A 12,106-nucleotide genomic window follows, 5' to 3' on the forward strand; every position below is an offset into this window, starting at 1 on the left:
AATAAGGCCACCCACCTGAAACTATCCCTGTTACATGTTTGCATCTGACGAAGAGAACTTGATTCTCGAAAGCTTATGCTAAAATAAAATTGGTTAGTCTTAAAGGTGCTACTGGACTCTTTTTGATTTTGGGTTTTGGGAGTCCCTGAGGGGAAAGAGTCGAATTGAATTGCGTGGGGAGAGCGGCGCAGGCCCCCCTCCCTTTCCTCTGAAACACACCAGAGGCTGGGGAGGGGGGGATTAAAATATGGTGGGAAGGGAGCTAGAACCCCAGAGATGGACTTGCAGCTCCAGGGGAAAGAATCTGGCGAGGGCTGGAGGGGGATGCTTATTTGGAGGGAGGTTCAAATTGTTGGCCCCCTTCCCCCACCCGCCCACTCCCCCCCCCTTCTTTCTCCTCCCTTGCAAAAATGGAGTGCGGCCCCTTTAAATTTACCCAGGAGCCCTTAAAGGAGCCCCAGGGGCCCCGGGGGGAAAGGCATCCCCACCCTGGCTCGCCGGAGCCTGCCTGGTTCCTCGGCCGCGGCGGGGGCCCTTCTGCCAGGCGACTGACAGGGGCGCGCCGGAGGCCCCGGCCGAGCCGCAAAGCCGCCCGAGGTCCCTTGGAGATGAAGCTCACGCCAGATCCGAGAATCCCCCGGCCGTGCGGCTAGAGAAGCGGTCCGCGGCGCGGGGCTGGGGCGAGCGGCGGCCAGCCGAGGTCTCCGGGTGCAGGGGGGGGGGCGCGGATGTCTGGAGAGCCGCCGCAGGCATGGAGCCCCCCAGCCGCCCCGTCAAGCAGGAGCCCCGCGACCCAGGTGAGGACAAAAGGCCGCCCCCGCCCGCTCCCCCCCCCAACGCCACCTGCCGGCCTTAGGTGGGCGGAAAGCGGCCGCCGAAAGGAGGGGGTGGGGGGAGGCTGGCACATCTGGGGAGGGGGAGGGGGAAGAAGAGCGAGGGCCCTTTAAGGCGCCCCCCCTCCTCTCCCCTCTGCCATCTTCCTGTCCGCAGGAGCCGCGCAGATGACATCCCATTCAAAAAATAAGCCCTGTTCCCCCCCCCGGAGGCACCAGAATGCCCCATGCGCATTCTGCATGGGAGGGAGGAGGGAAGCGGTCTCCTTGTGTGTAGCGCAGGAGATCCGCTGCCCACCCTTCTTTCCCCCTACCCTGTAGCCAGATGTGGTTTGGTGGGTCTGTATTCTTAGGGCCCTTTGAAGGTGCCTCTCCAGTGCTGTGCTGCTTTAAGACCCCCCCCCCCACAATGCCCCTTTAAGATTAATTTTTCCTCCCCACCGAGTAGCAGGTTTCTTAAAGCCATCTCCTGTCTGCAATGCCTGTTCTGGAGGTCTCTTTCTTCCCCCTCCCTCTGCTGGCTTCCCCAACCAAACCCCCTCCCGTCCCCAATGGCTCTTTCATTTTCCCCTACCGGATGGTAAAGGCTCGCCGGTTTAATTCCTGCCCCTTTAAGAGTCCCCCTTTCTCCCCCGCATGCCCCTTTAAGACTGTCCTCCTCCCCCTCAATTTCCAACCTTAGCTCAGGTTTCTTAAAGGAGGCGAGCAGCATCTTCTTTGCAATATTCCAGCAAGTTGTCTAAAGAGAAGCATGTTATTAATTGCTGGATCAGGTCAAGAAGTTCAACTGTTTAGTCCAGCCTTCTGTTTTCAGCTTAGTGATAAGCGGTTTGAGCTCTAATCTTCAGAGATAGAGTGCCTCTGTTCTTGGAGGTTCCATTTAGCTTTGAAGGCTTTTGGTGGAGATAGACCAGTCCTCCATGAGGGCTGTTGCCTTGTTGATTTGTTACTTTTTAATCCTGTTCTTCCTCTAAAGAAGCATGTACAGATTTTCTTTTTCCTATTATTCTTACAACCACCCTGTGAGGTAGGTCAGTTGGACTGGAAAAGAGAGACTGTCCAAAATAAACAAACACAAACTCCCCCAGGGAACTGTGTGTCTGAATGGGGATTTGAACCCATGTCTTTCCAACTGCTACCCTAGACCCGCTCTCTATTGACTGGGCTTCAAATCCAGAAGTCCTGGGTTCAACTCTCCCCTATCACTTGAACACGGGAGATGGCCTTACATGTCATTCTATCTCAGCCTCAACTTTTCCTTCTGCAATTTGGGGATAATTCAACTGACTGGCCTTACAGGGCTTTGCAAAGACTGGATAAGATAATATAATATATTTATTCATGTTTTTATCTGGATTTAAAGTAATATGTTTATGTATTTTATATATGTTGTATTCTGCTCTCAGCCCATTTGCGGGGAGAGCAGATTAGAAATATAAATAATAATAATAGCGTACATATGTTGCTCTGAACACTCTGAAGCATGATAAAAATGCTAAGAATTATTTGTCCAGTTTTCATGGTATTGTTATTTTTATTGTTATTTTTTTGTGTGTGTTTGTGCCTTACCAGGAGAGTCCCCATTCCTGGGAGAGGCAGCTGATTCTCAGAACGGTGCTGAGCTGAGCGCAGGCAGTCCCTTCCGTCCCGCTGGGAATGGCTTGCTGCGAGGATCCTCCAAAGATCCGGCTCTCCTTCTTTCTGGAGGGCGGAAGTACTCGGACCATTGCGAAGAACGGGCCTCGAGGCCCGGCAAGAGCCGCATCCCCGGGCGGGACCATCGCCGCTACTACCACGAGCACTGGAGGGCCGAGTACCTGATGGATTTCAATGCCGCCCGGCACGGCATGATCTGTATGGTTTGCGGCAGCTCCCTGGCCACGCTCAAGCTCAGCACCATCAAAAGACACATCCGGCAGAAGCACCCGTATTCCCTGGCCTGGAGTGCCCGCGAGAAGGAGGTCATCATGAACAGCTGGGATGCCCACTTGGGGCTGGAGGCAGAGACAGACGGAGCCAGAGATCCTACCAGTGGATCCGGTGGCCAGCAAGGGGGCCGAGGTAGGGTGGCTTAGCTTTCTGGGTCTTCCGTGGGTGGATCCCATTCACAGCATACAGAGAGCCCTGCTGAACCAGTTTCAGCCAGCTGAGCATCCTGGTATCTCCGAGAAGCTCACAGTCTCGGGCATGAAAGGAAATACCCTCTCCAGGTGTTGCTCCCCCAGCAACTGGTATTCAGTGGTACGCTGCCTCTGTACATGCCAGGCTGACGAATAGCCACTGATAGACCTTTTCTCCTCTATGCAGTTGTGTACGTCGTTCTGGCTTTTAATGCTACTAGTGATACTTCCCCCCCCCCCCAGAGAAAGAGAGGGGAGGAGTTCAGAGAGACAGATGTGATAACGGAAGAAGGAATTCTAAGGCTAAAAAACTGAAGTGGGTTCCAGACGGTCAGTTCAGATTAAAAGTAGGCCTAGAGTTACCAACTCCAAGTTGGGAAATTTTTGGAAATCTGAAGGTGGAGCCTGGGGAGGGTGGGGTTTCTGATCTCTGTCTTTTGGTGCTACACCTCTGAAGATGCCAGCCACAGCTGCTGGCGAAACGTCAGGAACTACAATGCCAAGACCACAGCAATACAGCCCGGAAAACCCACAACAGCCACTGTCCAGATTTCTTGTGTTCTGCATAATTCTGTAATTTTTTAGGATGAACCCTTTGTGTAATTTATTCTGGCTTTGTTAATCATGAGAATGAGATGAGGGCCTTGAAGTCTCTCTCCTTGGAAATCCAATTCAGTGTTTTCCTAGGAGTCACACATTTCTACAGGCATTTACAACCATGTGGACTAGAAACTTTTTTTAAAAAAGTGTCTCTGTGGAAGCTTAGGGCAACTTTTTGTAGGTTTTCTGTGTTCTTCCGGAATAGCAGCATGCACAGTCCCTTCAAGGGGAAGATTAACCCTGTCTTCACTTGCCTTCCCTACAGGAGAATTACCGTTGGGTGTAGGTCGCAGGAGGCGGCGTGGTCCGGGCCCCCTTTCTTCTCACGGGGCCTGTCGATCTTCTGGCTTGGCCTTGAAAGGCACTTCTGTGGGGGAGACCCGGAACCTGGAGCGGTACCTGAAGGAATCCCTGCAGAGCTGGTTCCAGTCCGAATTCCTCATGGACTACGATCCGCAGGGCAACCGTCTCTTCTGTATGATGTGCGGCTCCTCCTTGCCCAGTCTCAACTTGGACGACATTAAGCGGCACGTGATGGAGGCTCACCCGAGTTCGCTCGGCTTCAGCCCCGCTGAGAAAGCCACGATTCTTGAGGCGTGGAACTCTCATGTGCCAGCACTGGACGCTGAGGGCACAAGAGGAGAGGAAGCCGCCATGGGTGAGATGGGGAGGGAGGCAAAGCGGAAGTTATCAAGGGAAGGAACGGGCTTGGAAGGTGGTTGGTTGACGTTCGAGATGCCATTTTAAAGTTTGTTATATTGGTTTCTGCACAGGAGAATTTTTCTTTGTTTATTTAAGTTATGTGCCCTGACCTGGGTAGCCTAGGTGAGCTTGACCTCGTCAGATCTCAGAAGCTAAGCAGGGTCGACCTTGGTTAGTAAATGGATGGGAGACCTCCAACGAAGACCAGGGTTGCAGAGGCAGGCAATGGTAAACCATCTCTGTTAGTCTCTTGCCATGAAAACCCCACCAGGGGTGGCCATAAGTTAACTCTGACTTGAGGGCACTCTCCACCATTACACCCCATCTTTCTCCCCAACGGGGACCCAAAGCGGCTTATATTCACTCCTTCCTTTGTAAGGAAGGTTACGTTGAGTGTGTGATTCACCCAGCAAACTTCCACGGCAGAGCTGGGATTTGAACCTGTGTCTCCCAGATTCTAGCCTGACACTCTAACCACTACACGAGATTCTCTCTTTAGATTTTATTTTAAAAAAAAACACAGTCTGCCAGCCTCATCTCACCTCCAGTGTAGGGAGAACACCACCAGCCCACCCAGTACAGTTGTTGTACAAGGACTGGTTAAGAGGGTGGGCCTTTTGGATTTTTTTAAAAGGGAAGATGGGATAGAAGTATATGCTCTCTCAGTGGAGAGAGAGGACTTTCTTTCCTCCTCTTTTAGAATACTAGAAATCCCAAAATAGTAAAGAGTACAGTAGCACCTTTAAGACTAACCAACTTTATTGTAGCATAAGCTTTTGAGAACAGCTTACGAGAACAGCCTTTGAGAACAGGTTCTCAAAAAGCTTATGCTACAATAAAGTTGGTTAGTCTTAAAGGTCTTCGTCAGAAAGGTGTGGTTCTCGAAAGCTTATGCTAGAATAAAGTTGGTTAGTCCTAAAAGTGCTTTCCTGGTCCCTGTTCCTAAAAAAATCACGGTCCTTGTTTTTGCATTTCAGGGAACAACAACAACATTTGATTTATATACCGCCCTTTAGGGCAACTTAACACCCACTCAGAGTGGTTTACAAAGTATGTTATTATTATCCCCACAATAATCACCCTGTGAGGTGGGTGGGGCTGAGTGAGCTCCAAGAAGCTGGGACTGACCCAAGGTCACCCAGCTGGTTACAAGTAGAGCAATGGAGAATCAGACCCACTCAGATTGGAGTCCTCCTGCTCCTAACCGCTACACCAAACTGCTTTCACATTTTGCAAGTTGTGCACACCAGCATATTCCAAATTTCTGCTCCCTCTCCCTGGACATTTAGAATCTAAATCTCTGAGTGATGAATGGATACATCCTCTATCATGCGCACAGCCATATAAATGCATGTGCATGCAGACTAAGGCACCATGCAGCACACAGCAGCCACAGTCTATTGGCAGGGAGACAAAGGGTGCAGATCCTGGGTTTTATTCAAGGTTCCCAGTCTCTTTCTTCTCATCTACTCATAATTTTGAAAGCTATGGAAGACCTCTGTAGTATCTACAGGGCTCATTTTGAGGGGGAACGTGCAGGAACGCAGTTCCGGTAGTTCCCCATAGAGGTCACGTCAGGTGGCCCCGTCCACCTGACTCTCGGCCATTTTGGGCCCGTTTCAGCCTGGATTGGAGCCGAAATGGCCCAGATCGGGCCTCTGATGGGTGGTGGATCACTCTCCCACTCAGCAGCGGCCCGATCCTGACCATTTTGGGCCCCTTTTCAGCCCCTTTTTGCCATTTTGAGCCCAATTTCAGTCCTGAATGGCCAGGATTGGGTCCAAAACAGCCAGGATAGGTGATGTCAGGGGGTGTGCCATATGCAAATCAGCTATGCTAGTGACACACTTCTGGTGATGTTAAGGGGCGTGGCATATGCTAATAAGTTATGTGAATGAGTTATGCTAATAAGTTCCTCCACCTCTTTTCCCACGAAATGACACCTGAGTATCTAGGATGTAACATCTGCCCTGTCCCCCCAACCCAGAGTCTGAAGCTGAAGCAACCCCACAGGACCTGAGCGTGAAGGAAGCGGATCCGTCTCTGTCTCCTGACCACCCCGCTGGCGAGGAAGGGTCTGAAGAGGCCGGTCCCTGGGACACGGAAGGGAGCAGCCCACCCGTCCCACCCCGTGGCAGGGACCACCGGCGCTACTTCCAAGAGCACTGGCGGGTGGAGTATCTGATGGACTACAATGGTTTGCGCCACGGGCTGGTCTGCATGGTTTGCGGTAGTGCCCTGGCCACCCTCAAGATGAGCACCATCAAGCGCCACATCCAGCAGAAGCACCCGGACTCCATGCGGCTCAGCCACCAGGTCAAGGCCCTCATTGTGCAGGAGTGGAACCGGAAAGCGTCCCGTCTGGCAGATGCGGAAGACTCCCTGCCGGAAAGGGATGCTGAGCTAGACAAAGGTGAGGGGGTGTGGTACTGCAGCGAGTGTGGCGGGAAATGGTATGATTGAAATCAGCACCACTGCCACAAGGCACGTTGACGTAGGAGGAGCGTGACTCCTTTAGTGCTCCTTTAATTATATGACTGCCGGCAGGGCTAATGGGAGCTGGAATTAAGGTTGCCAGTGCCCAGATGGGGCTTGGAGTTCTCCCAGAAGGACAACTGACCTCCAGACTACAGAGATCAGTTCCCCTGGAGAAAAATGGCAGCTTTGGAGGGTGCACTGCATGGCATCACATCCCTGCTGATCTCCTTCCTCCTTAACCCTACCCAGGATCTGCTCCTAAATCTCCAGGAAATGCCCGACCTGGACAATGGTTTGCACCAGTAGTGACGGGTGCCTGGAGGCGACAGCAGACTGAGATTTTCGTGGGCTCTGTTTCTAGTGGGAGGTGAGGGAGGAACCTCTTTTGGGAGAGGGACTGGCATCTCCCGTGTGATGATGTTGCTTCCAATGTGACCCAGTCACCCTCCTCCCTTTCACCCAGGCGTTTATTATTATAACAACAACAACATTCAATTTATGACCCACTCAGAGCGGTTTACAAAGTATGTCATTATTATCTCCACAACAGCAAACACCCTGTGAGGTGGGTGGGGCTGAGAGAGCTCCTAGAAGCTGTGACTGACTCAAGTAGGGCTGCTAACCCCCGTTCCCACCTCCTTCCCCGCACCCCACTTACCTGGCCAGCGGGGGGGGGCGTGTCCCCTGGGGCGCCCATCCCTAGGTGGTGCGGCGTGCCCCCACGTCCTGCTACAGGCCCATTTCAGGCTGAATTGGGCCTGGGGGGGGGATTCACCCTTTGGCGAGTGCAGGAGTGCACGCCAAACTGCCCTTTGACCTGCGTGGTGACGTCACTTCCTGGAAGTGACATAATTACGCATGCCAAGTGTGCGCAGGGATGCTGATCACCGCGGAGGGTGAGTGCCAGGTTCCCACCGGGTGACTAAAGGGACTTGGCAACCCTAGACTCAAGGTCACCCAGCTGGCTTCAAGTGGAGGATTGGGGAATCAAACCCAGCTCTCCAGATTAGCGTTCCGTGCTCTTAACCACTACACCAAACTAGCTCTCCTTCCACCTCCTAACTGAGTGGCAATGGGAGCTGGGAGGAGGATATCCTTCGCCCACAGCAGGAAATAGGCAACCCTTTTATTTATTTATTATTGGACTCATAGTCCGCTCTCTTTCAAGCATATGAATATAACCATCAGGACTAGAAACTTGCTCCTTAAGTGAAAATTGAGATTCGCAGCAGGATGATTTCAGCAGAGTGACATTCCATGCTCTTTTTTGTGTGTTTCGGTGACATTGCAGGTGCACAGAGAGAGCCTTGTTATGACAGAAGATCTTTAGAATGTACGGGCACACAAAATTGTTTATGACCCAGGCAGCCTAAATTCTCTACTGGCATATATTTAAGTTATTTATATTCCGCCTTTCTCACTGAGACTCAAGGCAAGTGTGAGATTAGTACAATTAGCGGCAAGGACAAGGGCAGGCATTTCCATACAGTGTCAAGAACATTTCCATAAACAATGTCACGGGGTAAAAGAATGTAAGTTTACAAAGATGTAGTATTAGCAAGGATCCAGTACGGGGTTGAGGAGTTGCTGATACAGAACATAATCAATTCTAGGACTTACTCTGAGTAACATAAAGCACAGGTAGGATATAGGAGTACATATTTAAAGCAATAGATAATATGTAAGGCAACAATAATGGTGAAATCTATGGTTTCTAACTCATTCGCGAAACATCTGGGATCCCTTTCCTACAATACCACCCCTCTTAGCTGAGAAAAAGGCCTTTTTGAATAATTCCGTTTTGCATTGTTTGTGGAAAGTCAGGAGGGTGGGGGCTCTCCTGACCTCCTCAGGCAGGCCGTTCCACAGGGTAGGGGCCACCACAGAGAAAGCCTGTGTACAGGCTGCTGTTGATTTCACCCATGTACAGGCTGGCACCTGCAAGAGACCCTGTTCAGATGAGTGAAGCTGCTGTGGAGGGATATAGGGAGAGAGGCAGTCCCGTAGGTATGCTGGACCAAGGCCGTGAAGGGGTTTGTATGTAATAACCATTACCTTGAACTGAGCACGGTAACTGATAGGTAGCCCATGGAGTGACTGTAGGATGGGAGTGATGTTCAAGCTCCTGCTGATAATAGTCGAGCCACAGTATTTTGCACCAATTGAAGCCTCCTAGTTAACTTAGATGGGAGACCAATGTATAATGCATTGCAATAGTTAAGTTTTGATGTTACCATAGCATGGATCCAGGTCGGCCGTGTCAAGATAAGAAGCCGTTTTCCAGGCTAGAGTGAGATTGTAGTAAGCGTTTTTTTGCAGCTGCCTTAACTTGTGTGTAACACTGTTGTGTTTTCCTGAATAACATTTTTAAACATCGTTGGGGTTTCTTCCTGAAGGGAGGTCTAGGAATAGAAAATTATGAAAGACTTGGAGATTTATCGTTTTTTCCTCTCCACCATCATAACAACTGAAAACTTGTTCTTTAAAAAAATCAGGTGGCCACAATATCAAATTCCCATCAGAATAAAGGTTCCAAGTGTGTATTTTTGTCAAGGAAAAGAAATTTCCTTGCATGCACGAATAATGTGATGGATCCAAGGAATCCAAACCGTTTATTCAGAAATAATAAAATAATAAATAAAATAATATAAAATTTTAAGTAATATTAGAAGGTTTCTGCAAATAGGTACTCTGGGCTCACAGAGGAGGTGGCCTGCTGCACCTCTGCATGAATTATTGCTTAGTTCAGAGGTGGTCTGCCATCGCCTGCCTCTGTATAGCAACACTAGACTTCCTTGGGGCTTTCCCCTCCAAAGGCTGACCCAGCTTACTTTCTGGGATCTCGTCTCTCCTATTCCTGTTGTCTACCTGCTACGGAGAAGCAGCGGAATGACTTTTTCAGAGGTGGCTTTCTGCCTCCTTCTATATGAGGATTCTGGCCCAGAAGCTGGTTGTTTTAAGAGAAAGCGTGCAAGTTAAAGCTGCAGCTTTCATACAGATTGCAGACTTCTGTGCTATGAAAAGTGGCATTTAAGTGGGTTCCCTGCCCATATTAAGCATATAAATTGCTGGTAGAGCTGCTCGAACGTCTGATTATCCTTGGGTGACTTGCAGGCGCCTGTTTTTGTCTTTCCAGCTGCCCTCAAGATGCCATTGTCCCCAAAGGCGTCCCCGGAGGATGGAGCAACGGCTGCAGGAGACGAAGAGGAGGAAGAGGAGGAGGAATCGGGAAGAGCGAGACTGGCTCATTCGCAACAACCCATGGAAGCTCTCTCTCCACCAACCAGTACCCCATCCCGCCGGGGGCAGCGTCGGAACTACCAGCCCCGCTGGCGTGTGGAGTACTTGATGGACTACGACGAGCAGCGGCACGGGCTGATCTGCATGGTTTGTGGAGGCACGCTGGCTACTCTAAAGGTCAGCACCATCAAACGGCACATCCTTCAGGTCCATCGTTTCTCACTGGAGTACACGGCCCTGGAAAAACAAACGATCCTCGAAGCTTATGCTGAAAATGACCAGGCCCTGAATCCTGGCCAGCTAGGCCCCCGGCCTGAACCCGGTCTTGACTCTGAGAACCAGGACGTCAAGCCGAATATCAAAGGATCGGGGAAAATGGGATTTGGTTACAATCGGCCTGTGTGTACGGCGTAGCCGCAAACTGTCGCCACCTTGCAGTGGAAGCTTTGCTGAACAAGTAGCAGGGCTGTCTCCCTTCCCCACCTCCACCCCTTGTCATGAACTCGAGAGGGGCCCCTGCAGTTCTATATTTCAAAAGCTGGGCAGCTGGATCAAGTGGTGCAGAAGCCAGGAACAGTTTTGTGTTTTTGTTTTTGCAAAATGTGGGTTTAATTTGCATATTCTGTTCCAATTATAACAAATTTAGGGAGGAAGTTAGAAATTGTTTGCTTGCCCCAAGAATTGGGGGGGGGGTACAGGAAAAGGGAGCTGTTAAGAGTGATGAAGTCATATCAGTCCAAGGTGGTCCTGAATGATTTTTTGGCGGGGGGGACCATCAAAAAACACTCAACATATGGTGACCCGGTACAGTTTCCAAGGCAAGAAAGGTTCAGAGATGGTCTGCCATCACCTGCCTCTGCCTAGCAACCCTAGACTTCCTTGGTGGTTTCCCCAACGAAGGGTGACCCAGCTTAGTTTCTGAGATCTGACAAGATTAGGCTAGCCTGGACTAGCCACCTCAGTGTAGGTACTGGTTAGTCCAACAAAAACAGAAGGGCTTGTGACGGCGGCCCAAAATGTCCAAGGTTCAATCTCTAGCATCTCCCATTAAAATGTCAGCCAATGTGTGACGTGAAAGACCTCCCAGTACTGCTCCTTGATAGATGAATGGCCTGGTCTGGTATATGGGTACAATGGTAGCCAGACTGGGGATTCCTGGGTGAACCACCATTGCATTTGCACACAGAGATCCCCTGCACTGCAACCTGACTTTGATCAAACATGGCCTACTCTTATGGTAGGTTTTAGCCCCTTGGCTGCTGTATGAAGGGGTATACTCTCTTTATCCTTATGGCAAGCTGTATGCTTGCATCTAAACAACAGATTCCCTCACCTCAATTGAGAAGAATTCCCCTTCTCTAGAAGCTACCTTCTAGAATACTATACCAACCATCCAATTCTTGTACATAGGGCCAGTGGGAATTCTCTTGCTCTGTGTGAGAATCGACAGAGCAACGTGAATGGATATTTATCAACTCATTTGAACAGGAGCACCTGGCCAAAGGCCCCAGCCAGCAGCCCAAGAGACTGCCTGGAAAGATAGGAAAGGAGAACCTTGTCCTCGTGGTTGCTCACAGAATCCTTGTTCTAGGTAAGAGTTTAAAGAAAGGAGACCCGTCCCCCTTCTGTAGCTTGTATCTGTGATGGTGTTGCTGGTAACTCATGACCCCATCCCAAGGGGATCCCACTTTGTTGTGAAGCTAGATGCGTGACACGCAGACAGGGATAGCTGCTCCGATAGCATGTTCTAAGCAAAGCCGTGGCGTCAGCATGGTATGAAGAATCCCCCCCCCCAAGTGCCTATCCCAGGGATGTGTGCATCCCGTATTCCTAGAGTGAGTGAGTGAATATTCTTCCCACCCCAGCTAGAACGAAAATAAGGACAGCTGGGAGACCCAACGCGGGGCAGTGGTCCCCATAAGTCAGTACGGCAGTTCTTGTATTAAAGTGATGTCTGAGGCTGGTGACGTTAAGCATTCCCTTGTGGTTGCACTTAGATGAAAGGGGCAGTTTATGCCATCGGCAGAACTGAATTAGCTAGATTGTCCCACTCCACGGTCCAGGTTGGATTTGCTTGTCTGTTTTGAATGCTCTTTTGTGAACAGAAAGACAGAAAGTTGGGAGATCCTTCTC

General features: G+C 50.4%; 1 protein-coding gene across 1 annotated transcript; it reads left to right on the forward strand.

Moving 5' to 3' along the window:
* The first annotated feature begins 597 nt into the window (after positions 1–597).
* Positions 598–11,577, forward strand: ZFTA (zinc finger translocation associated). Its single transcript, XM_054973090.1, has 5 exons — positions 598–797; positions 2,406–2,894; positions 3,819–4,211; positions 6,243–6,668; positions 9,870–11,577. Exons 1-5 carry the CDS (start codon positions 752–754, stop codon positions 10,385–10,387), a joined length of 1,872 nt encoding a protein of 623 aa, XP_054829065.1. The 5' UTR covers positions 598–751; the 3' UTR covers positions 10,388–11,577.
* The last annotated feature ends 529 nt before the right edge of the window (positions 11,578–12,106 follow it).

Source organism: Eublepharis macularius, chromosome 1 (genome assembly GCF_028583425.1).
Source record: "Eublepharis macularius isolate TG4126 chromosome 1, MPM_Emac_v1.0, whole genome shotgun sequence".
In the NCBI taxonomy this organism is placed as follows: Eukaryota; Metazoa; Chordata; class Lepidosauria; order Squamata; family Eublepharidae; genus Eublepharis; species Eublepharis macularius.